This window comes from Diabrotica undecimpunctata, chromosome 6, assembly GCF_040954645.1.
Source record: "Diabrotica undecimpunctata isolate CICGRU chromosome 6, icDiaUnde3, whole genome shotgun sequence".
Lineage (NCBI taxonomy): Eukaryota > Metazoa > Arthropoda > Insecta > Coleoptera > Chrysomelidae > Diabrotica > Diabrotica undecimpunctata.
In genome coordinates this window covers 32,295,575-32,319,877 of record NC_092808.1, presented here as the reverse complement: position 1 = coordinate 32,319,877, position 24,303 = coordinate 32,295,575, and the positions used below count along the sequence as shown (strand labels likewise).

Below are 24,303 nucleotides of genomic sequence, written 5' to 3'. Positions count from 1 at the left end.
TCCTGAGAACAGAATGAAACATTACATTATTACCGAGGGCCGAAAGTCCCTGAAAACTTCTATAATGCTTATTTTAGTAATTTGCAGGGATGAAAAAGAAAAGAAAATTAAGTGTGATTTTTAATTTCAAATATCTCATTCAAAAGAAACTTTTTATTTATTCTAAGGAACCTTCGGCCCTCGGTAATAATTTAATCTTTCATTCTGCGTTTAAATTTTTCAAAAATATTTATTAGTTTTCTCAGGATTCGAAAAAAATGAATGCATTCAAAAAGCATTGGCCCGAAATTTTGCGCCTACTCTTAATTATTGCAAAAATAGCTTTAAAAGTCAATTTTTTGAAAATTATTAATACCTTTTCTAAAAATGCACAAAAATTTTTAATTTTTCGTAAAAAAGGGGACAGTATCACAATTATTCAGTTATAAAATTTCAAAGAAGTTTCACGTAATAGTTATTGCAAAATTAAAATTGTTTTTCCAAGAAAGCTGTTATCTACACGTTATTATGCGTAAACCATTGGACCTACATTTGTTCTGAACACCAAATTGAAGAGAAAGGCTTATTATATTATCACATTAAATCATTTAACGATAAAAAAATGTTAAGTATTCAAAAATAGGTTTAAAAAAGTACTGTAATTTTAAGCTTCTAAAGATTTAAAATAACTCAAACGCATCAACATGTAGTTAATTTTTTTTTATTTAAATTGTTGGCATTTTTACACGAATAAAAGAATACAACCTTTAGAATTTGAGTTAAGGTGTTTTTATGGGAACGTCTGTTGCGATCATCGTTGAGCGATCGTCGCTGAGTAATGATCGCAAACAGAGTGTTTTTACTGAAGCGATGATTTGATTAGTGAGTTGTCCGTTGTATAGTTTTAGTTTTAGTCTGTAGGACAAGTTGTTTTGTTGCAGCGATGAGCGTATGTAAAAGAAAACAATTATTGTTAAAATACCTGCTAGCAGAAGAAATAGAAGAAATGTTAAAAATGTAAGTATTCCAAGATTAGAAAAACATGTAATATTTAAAAGAAGACAAGAAGAAGGATAAACATTTTGATGAACAACAGGAATTTTGATAAACAATCATTTATTAGATGTTGTTAAGTTTCGGCAGGATGTGCAGCTCTGCGTCAATAAGTTTTTCATCTTTCATTCTCAAAAACAGGAAACACTTCAGCTAAAAATCTCTCAAAATCACATACACAAGCCAATATAGTAGCTCGGCGTTTGCGACTGTGTCTGCTCTCGGACCAGTTGCCAACACAATCGACGCTAGCGGCTCCAGCGACAGACGCTTCAATCAAAACGGCGCCATAAAGACCACACAAGCGGTACAACCGCGACCATCTTTCAGCGCCAATTTACCTTTTAGACGTACATTGTATTTTTTTTTAATTCATGTAAAACTGTCAACAATTCAAATAAAAAAAAATACATCCTATTTGTTGATGCGTGAGTTATTTTAAATGTTTTAAAATCACAGTACTTTTGTAAACCCATTTTACAATATTTAACATAAACTTTTTACTAGTTAAGTAATTTAATTTGATAATAAACCGTTTACTTCAAGTTGGTTTTTTCAAAATTCATGTAGACCTGATAGTTTACGTTTACATTGTAGATAAAAGCTTTATGATAAACAATTTCAATTTTGCAATACCTATTATGTGAAACTTCTTGTAATTTTTATAACTGAATAATTGTGATATTGTCCTTTTATTCTAACCCAAAATTTTTAAGTTTTTTGTGCAAAGTTATTATTAATTTTCAAAAAATCGACTTTTGAAGCTATTTTTGCAATAATTAAGAACAAATTAATAAAAATAACTCTACAAACTCTCATTTTAAGGATTTTCTATGCTTTTCAGTAAAATTGTGCCACTTTTCCACACAATTTACCGGTTTTCACATTTATGTGAATGTACTTCACATGATTATTTAAAATTAACTAGCGGTATTACATTATTTATAAGTAAAAAACTATGTTTAATCTTGTGCATATTTTGTTTATTACATATTGTTACCACCAAATTTATCAAAAGCAGTTTAAGACATCTGTATCAAAGAGTGTCTTGGAAAAATCATTATTTCCCTGTCTAATTCGAGTCCAAATTTGTAAACACTGTTATAAAATTGGGTACAATTATTGTCAATTCCCAATTACCAATTTTAATATTGTGTTATATACAACAATGTGTCTTTCATATTGTTATGGACCAAAATTTGAAATAACTGTTATTCAGCAAGTTAATTAGAGGAAAAGTTACAATCAACGAAGGTTGACAATGGTGGAACTGCAAACCGTGCGAGAGTATGAAGGTTAACAGACTTTTGCCAGATTACGTTTGGTATTAAATTTGCCAGTAGCTTAAATTAAAAAGTTGTAGTATAAAGCGTAAAGTGTCACACAAAACATATAAAAGCGTTAAATGGCATTAAGTTACATATTTTCCGATTGTTGTTTCGCAGAACAGAGTACAAGCTGTAGGCCACGAACACAAGAAAGCAGCATCAAAATTTCAAAATGAAAACAAAAATTGATAAAACAGAGATATAATGGAATGTACAAATTATTTATTTTCAACATAATTTTGCTGTTCCCTTCTTACAACAGAACCAATCTACATTATAATATAATACTCTACAACAATGGGACAGAATGTCTGCCTATTTCGATGGACCGTATCCACCGAAAACCGGCAGACACTTGCCCAACAAGCTTCGTGCTGAGATGATGATTCATGACTAAAATAAAAAGGAAATACTACAGGGTTGACTTGAAAAGAGAAAACTTACTAACCTTGTAACACAAAACAGCCAATTCAATTCATCGTTTACTTGAATAGTGATAAACTCTTAGACTACTTAGTAAATTACCTATTTAGATAGCATGGTATTTATATGATGACTTTACTTGTAATTTGCAAGCGTTTTCCAGTAACTGGAACACCAGGTTAAAGTATTTTGTGTGTTACAGGATATATCAGACATAGTATTCTCATTTTTGTTAACCCTGTATAACATTCTTATCTGCTAAAGTCAAAAAGCATCACCGTCTATGTCTATTAAATAGAAGTTTCGTCAGTGTTGAAAACGGGGATGTTTTTTGCCAAAGCAGTGACTACACTTTAGGCTAACACGTACAACTATTGACATCAAAAAAACCATCAATACACTTAAGTTGTCATATTTACAACAATGCTGATATAACAAAACCGTTTTATATTATTTTTGGAAGGTAATGGAACATAGATTATTTTGAAATCATAGTTTTGAAAGAAAAAAAGATAAGCAAAACTGATGACGATGGGAACAAATAAAAATTGACTATTAAAAAAATGTACATAGGGTTTACGAATGTTATTTAGACAGTACATTGTTAGGTAAATAAATTAAGAGGAAATTATTTAGAAATGACGGTTTTGCGATGTAATGTCCCATTTACCAAAGTTTTTTTATTAAAAAAGATGATGCATTGAAAAAAAATACCACAGTTTTACTGGCTTAAAACTTGCTATTCAAAAAAAATTGTCAAAAATAACATTCCCGAACCATTTGTTTTATAAGAGACCAAGCCTTCATAAGGCCATGAATAATGATATATCGAGTATAACACACTAATGATAAAACAAATGTACAGTATTTTTGTGAAATTAAAAATAAATTGTGCTACTTTTTTAACTTTATTCAAATACTTCCTAGGCTCAATAGAGTCTAGCTTTTATATTAAAAGAAAAACGGTAACCTAAAATCTACTAACTATACAATTAATTTAATAATAGTGGTGACCCGCCATGAAAATGAAATAGAGGCTTCTAAGTATGTTTAAAATTATTTACAATGATAGCACAAGTATTGTAACGTACGAGGCAAAATAAATCAAATAATTTGTTTTCCCTCTTCCCTTGTATATTATAGTAACTAAGACCTTTATTTTGCCTAGGAAGAAAATTCGTTTTAATACAAAAACCTGTCAAGAAAACTTGACCGGTTCAATGAATATGGAAATAAGGAATTATTAGTCGTGTGTGTGGACACAGCAGCGATGAAGAGGCCCAGTCTTTTTTACTAAAATTATTAATTTGTTTTGCCCCGTACGCGAAAAATACGGGCCCCATCATAACTAAATTATTTACATTGCCCGCCTCAGTCACTTTCATCGCCTGCTACCATTTATACAGTTTTTATTTTTACATGTAGACATTAAAAACAAAATGATCGGGGCGAGATGCGCAACTTTTGGTACGCTGTGTATAGGAGATGAAAATTTAGGGGAGCTGGGCGCTTAAGCTCTAGTATAGAGGTAAATGGCGACGATGAGACCATAAAGACCTAATACTTCAGCGAAAATGAGGATCAAGATCATTCCTACGAAGAGTCTTGGCTGTTGTGCGGTACCTCTTACACCAGCGTCACCTACGATACCAATAGCGAAACCTGCCGCCAATCCAGAAAATCCTACTGAAAGACCAGCACCCAAATGGACAAAACCACTGAAAAAAAAAATAAAAAAAATTATAAAAACACTTCAAATCTTAAATAAATAAAATATCAAAAATGTAATAATCCTTAAGCTTTTATTAAGTATATGTAGCATCAAATTAAGCATAATGTGGTTTTATGTGAATGCATTAACCCCCCTGTCCCATTTAAAATTTGATATAACAGTGTCATTTAGTATTATTGTCATTTCTCATAGAAGACTGAAACTGAAAAAAAAAGATATTTACGAAAACTGTTTTAACTGTGTATGACATAGATCACATTGTGTCTGTTAAATGGAATATTAAAAAATACAGTGTTTCCTAGTTTTAAGATTAGATATAATATAACAATTTAAATAGTATATGTTATGTTTCTGTTGCTCCCTGCTATTGTATTTTAAATTAACGTAATTGTATGTATGTTAATTTTAATATGTAATTAGGAAATATTTTATTTCTTTATTAGCACATTGGAATATCCTAAACGTAGAGTATACTTACATACATACATTCTACAACTTAATAGACAATAAAATATGGATTTTTGCAATTATTAGAAGGAACTGAGTGTTCTGTTTATTATTGCATGTACAATTATTAGAGTTACATTCAGATGCATAAAAAATGGAAGCTTTGAAATTTTAACAAATTTTGATCTTAAATCATATCTTTCTTTTACCTTGGACCGTGGCTACCATTCTCTGAGACATGCCACGAATTAGCGTAAAGTTTGTTTAGCAGTAAATGGTTGACTTCAATTAGTATCGACTATAAACATCCTGGGTTAACCGATAATAGTATAAAAGGCCCGGCTTCAGGTAACAATGGTTTACCTGAGGTACAAGGTCTTAACAATGGGCCAAGTCAGATAAATTTAATATTTACGACCGCACTAATTGAAGTCAAGTGCTCACCATTGTCAACTGTCAACCATTTTCTGCTAAACCAACTTTACGAATATATTATTGAATGTTACTGCGAATTCATATAACCGCCAAACGAAGTTCATTTTTGTTGGTGGGTGGTCTTTCGCGAGTTTTTACACCTCTATCTGCATAAAGTAATCCAGAGATGGAAACCACAAGCAAATAGGACAAGAGGAATGTCCCATAAAAGATAGCTAGACGATGTAGAGGAAGATCTTAAAACAATGGATATTAGGCACTGGCGAAGGAAAGTATCCGACAGGACAGAATAGAAAAACGTTGTTAAGCAGGCCAAGACTCACAGGTTGTAGCGCTATTAGAAGAAGATCTGGATAAATAGGATTTCCATCTGAAAAGCATGCTGGACAATTAAATTTCTCTGTTCCAACTTCAATTAGGTATTATATAATACACATTATGTATAAACTGCTGTCAGTGCTAGCATTAGTGATCCTCCTCCATGACTAACACGGAAGCTAAAAGTGTACTCCATAAATATTTCACTCGCTAGCCATTAAACACGCTTTCTGTCATCTGGGCAATGACCACAAAACGATGATTAACCTGTTTTAACCTGTTAACTAACCACAAAGTTTTGACACTGGATATAATTTCCATGAACATGGTGACGAGTACACAGGCGATCTGCAAGCCTTTAACACAACTTCGTTTAGCCGGCGACATACCGTCCACTTATGCGCTGATTTGGATTTCTTAAGGTAGTCAAACCAATATTGATAACTTCCTTCCTCTTCCAGAAGAGCTAAATCTTTAGCACAATCTTCATTAATAAAAACGTTCTCAAACTTAAGTTACGACAATAAGATAACTGTCAAACAATAAAATCATCAAGAAATCTTCTCTCTTCTTCTTCTTAGTTGACCGAGACTCGTTAATTTCAGCAAATGGTCCTTTGTACCATACCTTGTTTTTTTCATTTAACCCTAATAAGTAATGTGGCCTCAATGAAATACAATAGTATGATTATTGGTAGTTTTAGGATTTCTTCTGGTTCAATCGTCAGTTGACCATTCCTGCCTCATATCACTTAGTACATAGCAACAGTCACAATTTCCGTGACCGTTTTAATCTCTTGTTTATTGAGGTTCATCAAATTGTCCGAGAGTTTTTCATCAATCTCCTTGATTATTTTCTTAGTTTGGATTTGTCTTGAGTGGCTCTATTTATTTTGATGACTGTATCAACTGAACCTCGTTTCTTACAGCATCTTTGATAATACCATATTATACTGCTTCTGGGCCTCCAAAGGTTTCTCTCACGCCTTTTTTTTGCAACAAATCTGCACATTCATTCCCCTACACCCCTTCATGACCTGGCACCGATATTAAAGACACTTTATTATCTTTTGCAACGTTTTTGAGTATATCTTTGCAATTCCTTACCAATTTTGATTTGATATTCAGTTCTTTGTTATGTTAGCTTTGCTTTGGGGTCACCATCCATAATTTCATCAATGCAGGCCACTGAAGCAAAAGAAGCATTTTTTATGGCAATAGAAATCGCAATGCTTTATTTTTATTATAAATGATTCATGCATATGTCGATATAACTTTGAGCCCCATGGTTTTCCTGGATGACTTGAAAGTTTGTTCGATAGTATATACATGCAAAGTATATGGTCTGCCGGAAGTCTATAGATACAAAACGAGATTATCAAAACAAAACAGACAAAACTTAAAATAGAATCATCTCCATGTAAAGTACAGATTTTAGAACTTATCGATTAAAGAGGATTTGTACAGCTCTTCCTTCTGGGCCTTGAAGTAGACTCTCTTCCATGTCATCACTACTCAATTTTCCATTCTCAGATCATTTAATAAGTCGATCTTACCTCAAAGCAGCAATAACAAGAAATCGGTTCAGATGTGGAGTTTTTCCTTTTGCAAAATTGCCCAACCCTTCGAACGTATCCTCTAGTCTGCATAAATCGTATGTAAACCACACGGACCGTTAAACCAAGGATACTAAAATCAGCCACCAATGCAATGAGTTTGTTTTTTATTTTGGAAAGAAAAGAAGAACTGTGACCTTTTTCACTACCAATACTCAGCTGTTGCAGAAGACACTGTCGCATAGTACAACCAATAGATTTTATTTGAAGCAGGTGCTTAGTAGAATATTCCACCATTAGCCACCGAGTTAATAGAGGCTATAGAACCTTAAAAACTTTCTGGGGCGCATAATTATTACCAGATAAGAGCTCGCTCAGAGCTTCATCTAAAAACAAACACCTCCACAAGTGTGCCCAAAAACTGATCCTTTATCGATCATCGACATCGTTTGCATCGAGGGACACTTTTGTTAAGCGTTGGCTTCTATGAACGTGTATATTCGTTGATAATACTGACCAACTTTGTTCCTTTTTTCGGTCAGTCGTATAATATTTATGTGTAATAGTGTAGCATATTATTAGAAATATCACATCACAGGTTCCTGCGCAAAAAATTAATATTACCGCTCTATCGACCGGGTTACAAAACTTACCGGGTTAGTTATATTCCGACATCGTTTGAATCGGGGGAGACTTTTTTTGTTAAGTGTTGGTCATCTATGTGCGTTTATATTCGTTTATATAACTGATATGTTTGAACCTTGTAGAAAGTATACGAAAAGCTTTCTTAAGGCCAAAATTGAAGGTTTTTCGATGTGGACACGCTCACCTTATCTATTTCAAGGTGTGAAAATACTAGATAGAAGAAGATATCATCAATGCGGACATTTCAGCCACAAAAATTGGCTAATATAAATGAAAGGGAATCATAAATTGAAAGATATAGTCAGATAATAAATTATAATATTATGTAACCAGTAAAGTTCACGAGTTTTCTTGTGTGTCCCTTTTCAGTTATGATTTTGTTACTGGCTTTCAATTACTTGTTTCTATGCAAACCTGGTGAAACGACTGACAAGAATAATCCTACTTCCAAAGGTATTTTTTATCCCTAATACTCCGTAAACAAACTTTAAGTCGGTCTTACGAAAGATACAACTGTCCAATATGTAACTTTATTCATTCAACCTCATAAACAGACGGAACTAGGTATATATAAAAATTTCATAATGCTGTAGACAAATAAATACAGTCGTAACAAAGAAAGTTGAATCTTTATATCACAAATAGATAATTTAACAATTACTTTATTAAACAATCGAAATTATCAAACTGCGTTGGTGGATTCATTCTAAGCAACACATTATTATGGTAACAATTCCAAAATCATATTTGCATAAATCTTTATTGCATTGCTTAAATTTTATGTGAATGCAAATAATACGATAGCTGTAAAAATTTATATGCTTTTCTGAATAATAAAGTTTAAGTGGAATATATTTGAATGAATAATCTATATATAACTAGCAGGTATTAAAACAAAGTAAAAAATAAAAATACCAATTTTAAAATAGTAAAAGTATGTTCATATTTTCTCTACATAAAACAAATAATATTGTTGGGTATAACAGGCTTTCCTATTCATAAAGAAGATCACAAATTCGACAACACTCCTTAAGGTGTCGTCTTCTTTCGAAGGTTCTCTGGTTTGAAATCGCACGATTATTCGTATTTTGTTTCTACTGCTCTAAACAGTTGGTTAGATGAATAATTAAGCTACTATCTCAGATTGCTGAACCATGACATTAATTTTTCTCGAACATGCTTCTTTGTGTAAAATCTTTTCCTAATTATTAGAAAATATTTGACATTTTTATCGTGAATTTTTATCAAGTGACCGCTATTATTATTTGGTTTCATGGTGAAGATAAGAAAGTTGGTTTTATCCAAGTTAACTGTTTAAGCTATAATGTATATAAAATGTAGAGTTTGTCTTAGAATTTTATTAATTAAACACTAGGTATACATGAATATTAAACGATTGGATTCAATTTAAAGTTTTGAATTGAGTTTTTTATCCTGGAACTTCTAAGGATTTCGGATTTCCCATTTTTTGTAGAGGTCACAAACATTGAAATTGGGATTTCCCGAGCAGTGATATAATTTAGTTACTAATATACTTCGAGAGAATGTATTTATACAAAGGCAATTAGTTCCTTATCATATACCGAGAATAATGCATAACATTTTAAGGGTGAGTAAGTTTTTATTTAGAAACAATCTGAGTGGGGAGAAACGTTTACGTTTATTTGAAAGTGATGATCGAGAGCTTCATAGTGTTTCCAATGAGAATACGGGAAGTGATTTAGAAGATAAAGATAATTTGACAGAAGTGTAGTAAAATGTAACAATTTTGTCGGCTTAGAAGCCTGGAATCTGAGATAGTTTGTGTAAAATATACAAATGTTATGTATTTATTATCGATCCAGTTATGTTTTGGGCTACTTTGAAATACTTTAATTGGTAATTTTAATATCATTTCTTTTTGTATAGGTATTGTATTAAAAAAAATTATTAATTAATAAAGAAGTCAAAGTAGCGTCTGTTCATATTCAATGTAACTGACCAGGATCAATGAATCACATGTGAACTCCTATTTTGGAGCGATATATTTTTTATGAGAGATAAGTATATAGTAAATAAGTAAAGAAGAGTGAAGAAATATACAGAAAATATGTAAATCTCCTTGGTTTATCAGTCTAGACTCTAGAATTAATAAAATAATTCAATATTGTTTAAATGTTTCGGCGATTTGTCATTTTTAACTTAAATAAAGTTGATTTTCAACTTTATTATTAAATTTATATTATATAATTTACACTACATGTACCTCTACATGAACCTGCCCTAGTTCTCAGTCTCGATTGCCTCTTCTTCTATTTCCTACAGGCATTGATAATAGGATTCGACGGGGGAGTAGCTTCTGTACTTTGCATATACCTATCTGTTGGTGACTAAGAGTAGATGATATTTACTAGAGAGATTACGACTTAGTGTTTTGTCGGAGCCTTCGACTAGTTTTTGATTTTGTAGTGAGAATCGGACAGACATCATTCGGCACCAAATACGAATGCACTCACCTCAGTTATCTAGGCCGCTCTTGCCCATCTTAGCCTGAACCATATTACATACAAAATAAAGAGTTAGAAATGGCAAATATTCAAAAGGTTTGGACCATATTAAATTGTTGATTAATCCCAGACCGATAAACGAAGGAAATTTACATGAAGTATTAAAAATTCACGATCAGTAATTAAAAACATAGAAGAATTAGAAGAACTATTTACAATACAATATAATAATTGTGACAATAATCATTTATGCAGAGAACTGTGTTTAAATAAATAGAATAATTTTTATTTAGAATTGCCGCATTAACCGTTAAAGGTTATTAGCGGGTTTTACAGATTTTACAGTTATACTAAATATATTAATTACAAATTACGAATTAAAAAATAATATATAACTATTAAATTTTGTCCTTAAGGAATTTGATACATTACAGTTTAAAATATTTTTAAGTTTATTTGGTTCTTCTGGTATGTTGTTGATGGCCCTTTCGTAGGAATAAAGAATCATTCAATTATTCAGTTATTGGACATTCACAGTAGCAACATTCGGGTGGTAGCTGTTTTGTTATGAGATGCTGGTGAGTTAAGGCTGTAATGTTCAATTCTTAATCGGTTTATAATCACCTGTTGCCTTCTGTTTTCTGGAATCTGCAGTTCAGTGAAAATCCTAGCTTTAACATTTTTAAGTTTAGCCTTATTAGAATTTTACATTTGTTGCCAATTTTTTAAGCGCTGTTTAATATTGAAAGGGATATCAGTGAATGTAATTGTTGTCATCAGCGTCAGTAGCAGCTTTCTTTGCCAATTTATCCACTTTTTCATTGCCTGCGTTTTGTAAGTGGTAAAGTGTAAGTTGTATCTATTGCAGGATAGCATTTACTGGATATATTTGTCTTAAGCTCTGAATAACAGATAAACGATCGGTAATAAGAAGGAAGTTTGAGCTTTCATGACTCTCACATACGTCTAATGCCTTTAAAAATTGCGATTGCTTCTCCTGTAAAAAGTTGCAGAATTAAGGGATCCGAATTGCATATTCAGTATTTCCTAGTATAAAGGCCACTGCATGTCCGATTTCACTACTTGGTGCATCAGTAAAAAAAATCTTGTTATAGCCAGTGTATTTTGATATCCGTTCTTGATATAGGTTGTTAATCATTATGGGATTTGTGGTACTCTTTGGATAGGTCGTGTGAGATATATTAATAGTGGGAGTATTAGTAGTCCAAGCAGGTATAGTTCATTGTGTAGGATAATAATGTGCTGCTCCACGTCAAAACCATATCTCAAACGTTCTTTGAGGGGTGGATATTTTAATTTTTTATAGCAATGAGTAGGTGGATGTGTTTTGTAAAAAAGTAAGTAGTTTACGTTATTAGCGTTGGAAGACAATCTGGCAACATAATTTAAAGAAATGTCTTCGTATTGATAAGAGGGGTTCATCTAGGATAACCTGAAAACTTGAAATAGGACTAGTTCGGTAAGCACCCAGAACAAGTATTAAACATTTTAGTTGTTTAAGAATATGATTGCTCGCTGTTGTGTAGCATTGTAATAATTGGTTTGTATGCAGCAATTTTATAGTGCCTGCTTCCCTAGATCGATTTTAAGATTTATTTTAGATTGACAGGATATGACTAGCTTATTAATATGTTCTGCCCATGTTAACTGACTGTCCAGTCTTAGGCCAAGAAAGTGGATGCTCCCTACTTGTTTTAGGTTGATACCATTAAGAGTAAGTAGTGTTGTTTTGCAATCAGCTTGTCTTTTGTTAAATATGAGGAAAGGCGATTTATCACTTGAGAAAGTAAAACCAGTTTTTCGCGACCAGTCTTTTAGTTTATGCAAGAATGATTGCAGAATTTTTGAGGCTAGTGTAATATGACAGCTACGAGTATATACAACTGTATATACTCGTTAAAATTATTAATTAATATAATATTAATTAATATTATTAATTGCTATTAAAAACAGGGTAGGAAAATAGAATAATTTGATATCAGTATTTAATTCCAATTTTATCATACAACATTATGTACGTAAGAATCTTATAGCGTTTTCTTTTTAAATATAATATATCGTCATACAGGAAACGAGAAATTCTATTTACAGGTTTCTTATCGCTTTGGGAATTCACGAAAATCAATCAACGGAACGCTATTTACGGGCACTCGTAAATAATGAAGATTCCAAAAACACCCGATTGTGTATTCAAACCCTAACGACCCAGAAGTCGTTGCGTTTGGCGATTTAGGGTAGTTAGTGATTAATAATGAAGACGCGGAAATATTGAACAAAGTAATTAACTCATTAGAATATTTTCCATTATAAAAATTATTTTTTATATAAGAGCAGGATTGTCGGATTCTTAATAGAGGATGCACATTGGATTGAAAATATAGGAGAAATGATGCCATGAAAGATGCCACAAAAACCTATGCAAAGAAAACAAAGTGTATTCATTAAAATAAGAATGAGAAGCGGAGGAAACTTATTAACGCAAAAAAGGTCTCTTACGGGGATGATCGATATCTGGTGCATAATAAAATGCTTCATAGGTAAAGAAAAAGATGTCAATATTTCCGAATGAGGTACAGGACGAAAGAGATAAATGGAAAAAGGAAAATGATTAGTGGTGAAGGCAGTGACAAAAAACTGTAGTATTCTTGAATTATTTACAATAAAATTATATACAAAAAAACTGTAGAATATGGTTTTAATTCACATCTATATAAACCGTTCGTTGGATTCGGTTCGTCAAAGCGAATAGACGTGCGATACTTAAAATCTAATTAACGAAATCGGTGTTATCACCTTGTAATTAAAAAAAAACTAGTGTATTCATATAAAAATTACACATATCGATTTAAAAAAAAAGTAAAATTTAAGTGGTTTAAAGATCATGAGTGTTAGTAGCGGGGGTCGAAAACCCCCCGAAAAAGATGAGTTGGAAGGTGATATGGATGTGTCTCATCCGGATCTTCCACCTTCTCCAGTGGAGGAATTTAGAGGATTTCAAAATATCAACCCTATTTCACAGATAAGTACTGATCATGTTTCTGAAATTGTTTCCGGAAAAAATTTAAACGTAAACACGGTCATTAACACAATAAATCAATATTCTTCAAAAGATAATGGGCCATTTTTTGTTTATATTCAAAGTAAAACAGGTAAAATAGGCAATTTACATAAAATAGCTACGGCTAGACTAATAATTAATGCGATACCAGAAATTAAACATGATATAGTTAACATATCGGTAATAGGAGCTAATAAAATAAAGGTTGAATTAACTTCTTATGCAAGCGCAAATAAATTATTAACAGCACAGTCATTAAAGGATAAACAATACGATACATACATTCCAATGTTTTTTACTCACGTAAAGGGAGTCATAAGGCAAATAGATTTAGAATTATCGGAACAGGAATTAAAAGAAATTATTAAACCGAAATTAGGATATAATTTAGAAGTAAGTCACGTAAAAAGAATTTCACGTAAAAATGACAAAAATGAAATTGTTCCAACAACTACAATTATAGTTACATTTAGAGGTCAACTTTTACCTACTAGGGTAATAATAGAAAAAATGGTGTATGAAGTCGAAAAATACGTGCCAAGAGTAATGCAGTGTCTTAAATGTCTAAGATACGGCCATATTAGTACACAGTGTAGATCAAAAGAACGCTGTCAAAATTGTGGAGAAGACCATAAAGTAGAAAATTGCCAAAAGAATGAACCAATATGCATTTATTGTAAAGAAAAGCATTGCGCCACTGATAAAAAAAATTGTTTAGAATTTAGTAGACAAAAGAGTATAAAAAAAACTATGGTATATGAAAACTTATCATACGCTGAGGCTTCTTCTAAGCACGAAAAAAGTTTTTCAAGTGTAGCAAAAACTGACACAAATTCAAACCGGTATACTGTTACTTTAAAAAGAAAGAGGTTAGCTATAACCCCAGAGATCGATGAAACATTCGAAAAACACAAAGAAATAATTTCAAATCCAAAAATTTTAACAGAACCTGTTTTCAATAAATTTAAAAATATACCAAATTATAATAATAGTTGTGATGATAATAGCACTTTAAGTAAACAGATAAAAACTCGCGAATCAATATTAAATCTTATCAAAGATGTTTTAACTTTTTCAAATATAGAAATTAAAAATAGTACACTTATTGAAAATATAAAAGACAGTATAACGCAAATTCTATCAGACTATGAGTAACTTAAATATACTGCAATGGAATGCTAGATCAATTCTGTGTAATAAAGGTCATTTTGAAAAATACATTTTCGATAATAAGATTAATGTAGTGTTGCTTTCGGAAACCTGGTTAAAGGAATCTTCACATTTTTTTATTAATAAATTTAATATATTTAGACACGACCGTAATGACGGTTATGGAGGAGTTGCAATCTTATTAAAAAAATTCCTTACATTTTTTCCTAAGCCAAAATTTACTCCAATAAAGTTCGTAGAATGTGTGTCGGTATCAGTGTCAATAAATAAAAATATCAAAATCCACCTATACTCTATATACGCCAAACCAAAACTAAACATTAGAGAAACAGATTGGGTTGCCTTTTTTGATAGCCTAGAAAAGCCATTTTTGGTAGGAGGCGATTTCAATTGTCATCATACTGCATGGGGAAATAGTTATTCAGATATATCGGGTTCAAGGCTTCTCGGTGCTATAGAGGAGTGTAACTTAAATTATTTAAATACAGGAAGCGAAACATTAATACCTAGATTTGGAAGTAATAATAAATCTGCTGTAGATATAACAATATGTTCTAGAGATATAACTTTAAATTGTGATTGGAAAACTGATATTATACCATTAGGTACTTCCAATCATTTTCCTGTTCTAATTAAAACACATTTTAATACTACTCAAGTATCCTTTAAGTGTAAAAACAAAGTTAATTTAAATAAAGCTGACTGGTCCCTTTTCTCTCAGATAGTAGATGAACAATTAGATGAAAGTAATAACGAAAGATCTTATAAAAGTTTTATAGAGTCACTAAATCATGCTACAAAACTAGCAATCCCACAGAAGAGAACAGAGATCAAATCAGAATTTAGCAAAGTTTGGTGGAATCAGAGATGTGCAAATGCCATTAAATGTCAACAAGAAGCTTTTTTGCTTTACAAAAGGCAGTCAAATTTAACTAACTATTTAAAATATAAAAATTCAGTAGCAGTCGCAAAAAAAATAATATTACAAAGCAAAAAAGATTCTTGGCAAAATTTTTGTAAACAACTTAACAGAAACACACCTATAAAAGATATATGGAAATATATAAAGAAAATAAAAAATACATTTAATCCTCCAAAAAATAGGACCCAGGAAGGGGAGTGGGTAGAAATGTTCTTCAATAAAATTGCTCCAAGTTGGGTGGAAACAAATATTCGGCCGATTAGTTTACTGAGCACGGATGATATAGATAGGGAATTCTCAAGTATGGAAATAAAACAAAGCCTCAAAACTAACAATAATACAGCACCCGGAGTTGATAACATTTATTATAAAATTCTCGCTAGTTTGTCAGAATCAAGTATAGAAATTTTTCGCAAAATAATAAATACTACATGGAATCGGGCAGAATTTCCAACAAGCTGGAAGGAATATTCAGCAATCCCAATTCTAAAGCCAAATCGAGATGCGGAAGATCCAGATTCATATAGAGCAATTTCTCTAGCTTCGTGTGTCTTAAAAACTTTAGAAAGAATGATCAAAGTCAGACTAGTTCATTGGCTTGAAAACAATAAAAAATTACCTAAATTACAGTTTGGCTTCAGAAGAGGATGTTCAACCATTGAAAATGTAGGTAACCTAGTAAGTGATATAAATATCGCTTTTACTAACAACAAATCACTTACAGCAATTTTTGTAGATATAGAATCAGCATATGATAATGTGATATTAGACATTCTCTATGAAAAAATGGAAAAAATGGGAATTTCTCAAGCTTTGACCTCACGTATCAGATTACTATATTCCGATAGAACAGTTTCAATAAATATAAATGATGAAATATTGGGCCCTAAAACGACCAATATTGGGTTACCACAAGGAAGTATACTAAGCCCTGTACTATACTTAATATACACAGCAGATCTGGAATGTAAAATTAAATCTGAGAACATTTCTATACTTCAATTTGCCGATGATATTTGTATATATTCACCATGTCAATATATTGAAGAAGGGTGCAAAAAATTAAATATAGCTTATAAGAACCTCAATAAATGGTGTAATGAAAATGGACTAAAAATTTCCAGGAAAAAAACAGAAGTTTGCATTTTCACGAGAAAAAGAAAAAACATTCCAACCGAATTAACATTGGATACAACAAAGTATAGCGTACGTGCATCAGTAAAATACCTAGGAATGCATTTAGATAAAAAAATGACATGGAAAAATCACATAGATTATCTAATCAAGAAAACAGAAAAAGGAATTAACATCTTACGGTCAGTATGTGGAACAAAATGGGGATCAGATCCAAATGTAGCAATCCTTCTGTACAAATCCTACATTAGGTCAATACTGGATTATGGTTGTTTCTTCTACGACCAAGCTTCAAAAAGTCAACTAGAAAAAATAGACCACGTAGTAAATAAGTGTCTAAGGCTATGCCTAGGGGCTTTAAAAAGTACACCAATTGATTGTTTATTTGCAGAAGTAGCGGAAACTCCACTAAAATATCGCCGAAAGATTTTAGCTTCCAATTTTATAGCTAAATTAAGCTCCAAAAAAAGCGACTTGGTCCAAAAAATTAATATACTGTTGACATCGGATCTTACCCACAGTTATTGGAAGTCGAAAAAAAGTTTAACTATTACAGAGTCATATTATGTAATACATAACGTAATAGAAGAAATACACTCTTCAGATATAGATCCATTATATAGTATAAATATTTACAACATCCATCCAATTAACTGTGTTTTTCTCCAAGATTATTCAAAATTTCACCCAAGAATTAGACAATACATATTTAAGCAAGATTTAGAAAAGTATCTTCCCAGGCGTCGCTATATATTCACCGATGCATCAAAGAGTAACAATAAAGTAGGTTGCGCTATATTTGATTCACATAATAACATTAAAAAATCTTATAAATTAAATGAAAAACTAACAATATATACGGCAGAATTAATCGCTATATTAGAAGCTCTTCTATATATAAGTAATATGAAAGTTACAGAAGAATCATTTGCAATTTGTTCAGATAGTAAAAGTGCTGTTATCAAAATAAAAAATATCCACCAGGTCAATAGTAATTATATTTTTACCAAAATAATTACTAAACTTCATGAACTACAAGCTCAAAAGATTAATGTATCACTTGTTTGGATTAAAGGGCATTGTGGAATAAAAGAAAATGAAGAAGTAGACGAAGAAGCTAAAATAGGAAGTAGAACAGGAGAATATTTAAAGTATAAATGTCCTCACAATGAAATTGCTTGCCACGTAAAGCCCATATTACTAACAGAATGGAGAGAAATGTATAGAAACAGTCCAAAAGGAAAATTTTATAAAAACATAGTTACCGAGCCTCCTAGCCAATCTTGGTTCTCAAGACTGTCGGGAAGTAAGCGGTTTTTCTCTGTATTGTGCAGATTAAGGTTCAACCATGTTTTAACTCCGCAGTATAAATATAAAATAAAATTAAGTGATTCTCCTAATTGTACATGCGGAGAAGAAGGTACAACAGAGCACATGATATTAGGCTGTTCTAAAATAAGTAATGAAGTAAAAGTATTAAATGAAGAAATAACCAAAATACCCAAAATCACCAAACCATATAACCTAACCCAATTATTAAGTTTAGAAGATTGTAATATTTATCAAATTTTGTATAAACATATTTTATGTATTAGATTAAGTTTATAGCCTATGTTTTTTTTCCCTTTGTGCAAAGCCCTAAGTCTATCCGAGGTCCACCTGTCTCGTCTAAATGCTCTGATCGACCCCTGAGCGTCAAATTGTATCCTAGTCTAATATCCCAAATTATATAAGATAAAAAGATAGGAAAAAAAAAACAAATAAATAAATATATGTGTGTATATATATATATGTATATATAAAAAAAAGAAAAAAAAAATAAAAATCTAAGGTATAATTGTAAAATTAGATATATAGGAAATATTTCTTTGTAAAATTAGAGCAGGACTATGATTGTATAGCAAACGAGAAGAAAGCAAGGGTCACTCCTTTATAGCTTCCGAATAAAAAATACAAAATAATCCCATAAAGGTAAGATGGCGAATGGACAGAGACTCCGAAGCCAATAATGCACAATCACACACACACACATATAAACCGTATTCCTAATCTACTGATAGATCTATACGGCAATTGGGAGACTTTCAACATGTAAAAAGAATAACATTGTATATATAGAAACTGATTTGATAAAGAGGACCCATCTAAAAATATAATCGATAATCTTCTTATCAGATAACAAACAAGAGAATCAAAGTAATATTGGCATATTTGAGCTCATATATATAAATATTTTTACTTGTTATTAGGGTCCTATTGTCGATATAGATTTAGATAATATTAAATATCATCAAATATCTAAATACCATACACACACGTACCAAGCAAACAATGTAATCATAGATTAGGTAGGAACTAGTTATGGCTGTTATTTCTCTCTTGTTTAGTAAATAGGCACTTAACGGTACATTTGCTTTGTCTCTTGTTAGAATCTAATTCTCTCCAATTCATATGTCCCCCTCCTTTTAGAAATCATAATAAGTTGGTCGTCCGGAAAGTAAAGAACATTTGGCATAAAAAATTAAAAATACAAAACTTTATTTACAAAGTCACAATACTTTAAGCTATTTTAATGTAGTTGCCTTGTTTGTCAAGGCATTTATTGTATCGTGTAATCAGTTTTTAGATTACAGTATTGTAGTCTCCAACAGCCAAACGTGTAAGCCAAGATACCACTTCATCTTTGAAGTCTTCATCGTTTCCAAACTCCTTTCTACCCAAAAAATCCATCAGTTTCACAGATAATAATCTAAAGGCGTGTGATCGGGCTGTAGAGAGGGTGCTCGAAAACTTCCTGTTATCAACGTTGAAGTTCTTGCCAATGCTTGGGACCGGGCATTGCAGTGAATCAGAAACACTTTCGTCGATAACATGCCACATCGTTTCTTATCTATTGCACGTGAGAGTCTTTGAACGGTTTCGCAATAGACTTTTAAATTTATTGTTTCGCTCCTAGTCATAAACTCTACGTAAATTAAATGCTTACTGTCACAAAAAACAGTTGCCATCAGTTTTTCTTTTTTGGTCATTCCGTTCTTCGTCGTCCGGTTTTCCAAGGATGAACATAATGCTACATTGGCTCACTGAAGAATCGTTCATTACATTCTCACCATAAATAATAGCATTTATTTGCCTATAAATGTCGGTAGAACCGAATCACACTGCTTACTTTACAATGGGCGCCGCCATTTCAAAATATTATAGATCAGAGGCGTGTGACCACATAGTAACGAAACTTGGCTCACAGCTCACACTGATGGGACAGACAGAGGTAACTGGCGCGGTACCGCGCATTAATTCGTGACAGTGGGAGATCGGCTTCGCGCGTATAATGCATAATCGTTCTTTACTTTCTGGATGACCATAGTATTTTGAAACATCGAAAGTAATAAAAATGACCATTCTTTAAAATGACTAGTGAAATTTATTTAAATAAAATTAAGAAATAAAAATAAAAGAATTATGGTGGAAAGAGGAAGAAAACGAGAGATACAGAGAAATGGAAAGCAGAGTTTAAACATGTGTAAAAATGACTATTCTGACTAGCAGTGGAAAAGGAAGGGAAATATTAATAAATTCGAGGGTTCATATGATTGGAATTGTTGTTGGGATGAGTTAGATTTAGACCATTGTCTAGAAGGAACATTAGTTGAAGAGATTAACTAAGAGTGATGATCTTTCTGGAACTGGAAAATCTTCAGTTAAGAGATTAACATATAGTGATGGATCTTTCTGGAACTGGAAAATCTTCAAAGCTTACATAATATAATTGCTTTATGGTCAGCGATGATCATCACACGAAACATGCCTATTAGTACGCCATCTATAACGTGGAATTATTGGCATAAGATTAGTGAGGCGCAGTTCGGCTTCAGAAATGGAACGGGCAATGGAAAAGGACAATAAAATTAAAACTATAATCCAAACATTTTATTAAAACCAGAGTGCCACAGTGCATATTGATGGACTAGTCAGAAGAAATTAATATATTTGGGGGAGTTGGACAGGGATGCGTCTTAACGCTGCTTTTGTTCAACTTATTCGATCGATTCAACGAGCGGAAAAGTACTGGAGAGGGTTGGCAAAGAAACAGAACTAATCACCACTATACAAACCAGAAAAGTGGAATACCTAGGCCACGTGTTGAGGGGACCAAAATATGAAATTTTGAGACTCAATACGGGGAAAGATTCAAGGAAGATCTGTGTTGGCCAAAGGCAGAATTCTTGGTTAAAGAATCTACCTAGGTATACCTACTATTTCGTAACCATTAGAACGATGGTAACTATTTTATTCCATGTTATCTACCGCTGATATAGACAACTCCATCTATGTTTTGTTGTTCCACTGTAGTATATTGTTAAGCAAAACTTTCCTTCAAACTTCAGTTCAAAAACTTTCTTATCTAACGTTTCCATAATCGTTCACACACACACACACACACACACACCGTACAACACATCAGAAAGCACAAATACCAACTGAGTATATATTTTACAAGTTGTAGAAGATAGATCTTGATTCTCGTGATTTTGGTGTCACAAGTTTGATTTGAATTGCATCCCAGGTACGTTATTTTCACCACTAGTTCTAATTCCTTTCCGTTTTTGTTGTTTGTTAATGTCTTATGATGTTCTTACTGACAATAATGTAATCTATAAGCGAATAAAAAGTATCTACGATAAATAATAATTACCTGTACAATGAATATGTAGAGCTGTCTTGGATGTTACCAGAGATCAGTACAGCTATGACCAGACCGTAGATGGCAATGATACCCGCCATGACAACTGGGATAATACACTTCATGATAAGTTCCGGCCTCATGACGGACATAGCGGCAATACCGGTTCCTGATTTTGCCGTACCATAGGCGGCGCCCAGCGCTAAAACATAAGATTCACATTAACTCCAATATTATGCAACAACAAAAGGCATTCAACCTTTCAAGTTTAATTATTTAACCATTAGGTACACGTAGTATATGAAGTATAAATAAAAATATTAATTACGCCTCTTCCAATACAGATTTTATTTACATATTTCCTACAAAATACCCTTGTAGAGATAAAAATCTTCAGAATGCAATACCTATGTGTCTGTCATGGTCCCACTAACTACACCTTTTACCTCCTATATGACATTTGATGGTATCACGTATAAATCATATAAATCATATGTATATATTTATAAACATAAAATTAATTGTATTATTTCAAGTGAAAGGCCTAAACTAACACTATTACTATTTTTCTTATTCCAGCACTGTTGTGTCTTTAATAAATAACACACATTTCCTTTTATTTTGCTAGTATATCCATATTTAACTCTTTCCCACATTTCCAAAGAACACTTTCACCCTTTATAGAAAATAATTATTCCATCTGACGCATCTCAACCTCTCTAAAGAAAATAATATCTTATTATTAGACATCAGGCCAAGAACTACTGTAAAATTAATTCATTTTTGTTAAATCGACAGCGTACAAATATATTTTATGGTTTTAATTGGCAACACTCTGGCCATTATATTGTATTGTTTACATATTTCCCCGAATGATGAATCAGTTATCTCAGTCTACACACCGTACATAATAGATAATCTAGAATGCGTCGTAGGATTGTTTTGAAAACAGTTATCAAATTGTTGATTAACAAAAGTGGAATGTACATCAAATATTCGATTGGTGCCCTAACGAGAATTATTCGTCTTTATATAAATAACGATGCTGGAAATATTTGTTTATTAGGATAGTGGAAATGGTTTTATTAGGATAAGATGGACACAAACTTTCCAGAAAAACCACAAACTTGTCTTACACTATTTAAATCTCAGAGGTTAATAATGAATCCTGCATAAAAATCTAATCAAATCGATAATAAATATTTTTAACAAATAATACTACTGCTTTTTGTATGTAGTTTTTGATAAAGTACGTCAGTAGTTATTCCAGGAAATGACTCGGAACAACATTTTTCATAGTATCGTAAAACTTATATCAAAAGAAGAATATTAGGACAATCTATTACGTAATTGAAAAATTATAAATGGCGGTTAAGAACATCAACCCCGCATAAAGATAAAGGTGATGATATATAAGGATGCTGATGATATATAAGGAATTACTGCTAGGGTATTTGCTGAGAAATAAGCTAATAGATTACTTCCGTTATAAAGCACAGAGAAAACACAACTTTTGATATAAGATAATTTAAATAAAAAGAAAAGTATTACCGCCTAACATATTTCTTTGTCGACAAAACATACTTCTCTCTTACCACTGCTCTGTATCTATTTCTTTCTCGACAAACATAGTCCAGCCCTGTACTATATCTCCGTTAGTTATGTTTGCTTTACCGACAAAAAACTCAGGTTTTAGTAAATGTCTTTTTAATGTTTTTTACCCCATAAATCTCTCAAATTTTTATTAGACCCTTTTGTATAAGAAAAGAGATTATTTAGGTACATAATATGACACTGACCCGTCGCTACAAAACAAAGCATTTGAACCGACCCTTTCACACCTGCATATAAAAATCAGACTTTTTTTATCTATTATTTACACAATATCTGAACCGCCAAACTCTAGGGCTCAGTTAATCTCTGTTAAAAAATGTTTATGGTTATGAAGAAATCATCACACACCTGCATTTTTTATCGTTCTATTCTCACCAAAAGCACGTCTTCAGTGGAACATCACATCTCGCGCTCTAAGTACAAGAATTATCTCGCACTCTATATTCTCTAGTCCTTAGTGAGACAAACTCATCACGCGCTCTCTACATATACTCTCTCGTATTAAGGACAATATCGCGATGCTCTCACATCGAAATCACATATTCTCTTATCGTTAGTGGGAAAATCACATCTCGCGTATAAGAATTATTTCGCAATCTCAGAATAGCATATTTTCTAGTTCCCAAGTCAGAAAATTCATATCTCGTGCTGTACATACAATTACTCGTGCTCTACATAAACTCACAGTCTATAATATTACTTTAATATCGAACTATACCTTGCTTCGACAAAGATTCATAAATCGGAGTCTTTTATAATCAACCACTTACAAGTTTGGTTCTTGTCTTGTTCTCCCAAATGTTCCCAATGCTCCCAATGTTCATCCAAAAAAGTACATCCATAACAGAAAAATTTTCGTATTGAATTCACATACACAACATGAAGTTTAATAGTCTTAACGTTCTATTTTTTTGACCTTACGCTATTTTGTTTCCCAATAAAAACATCAAGAACCATCTGCTACCTCAATAATACCCGTAATCCAATTAAATGCTATTACTACCGAATTATTAACTAATCGGATAAAAATGGCATTAACAGATTAATAAACGGCGCCCCTTTATTGTATTATTATTATATATACTACAAAGAGCGGATGATTTATGAAGTAAGCTCTCTGCTAGTGTATTTAAATGTCTCTTGAACTGAAAGATTCCTCTAATAATTTCTGTTCTGTTTATTTGTAACCAAAATAACCCATCGAGATTAATTTTAGAAACGGCAGATATTTAAAACTAAATTTTGTCTATGACGTCAGACTAATAGTTCTTGGTTTCTATTAATTACCTATATCCTGAT

At 32.0% G+C, this 24,303-nt stretch overlaps 1 protein-coding gene across 1 annotated transcript in view; it reads right to left on the bottom strand.

Moving 5' to 3' along the window:
* Nucleotides 1-2,545: 2,545 nt before the first annotated feature.
* Vha16-1 (Vacuolar H[+] ATPase 16kD subunit 1) overlaps nt 2,546-24,303 on the bottom strand; it is a 46,073-nt gene continuing 24,315 nt past the window's right edge. The window contains exons 2-3 of the mRNA XM_072534568.1: nt 21,403-21,592; nt 2,546-4,501 (exon numbers count right to left, since the gene is read on the bottom strand). Coding sequence (XP_072390669.1) covers nt 4,294-4,501; nt 21,403-21,592 — 398 coding nt within the window. The 3' untranslated portion in view covers nt 2,546-4,293. The remainder of the gene's footprint in view (nt 4,502-21,402; nt 21,593-24,303) is intronic.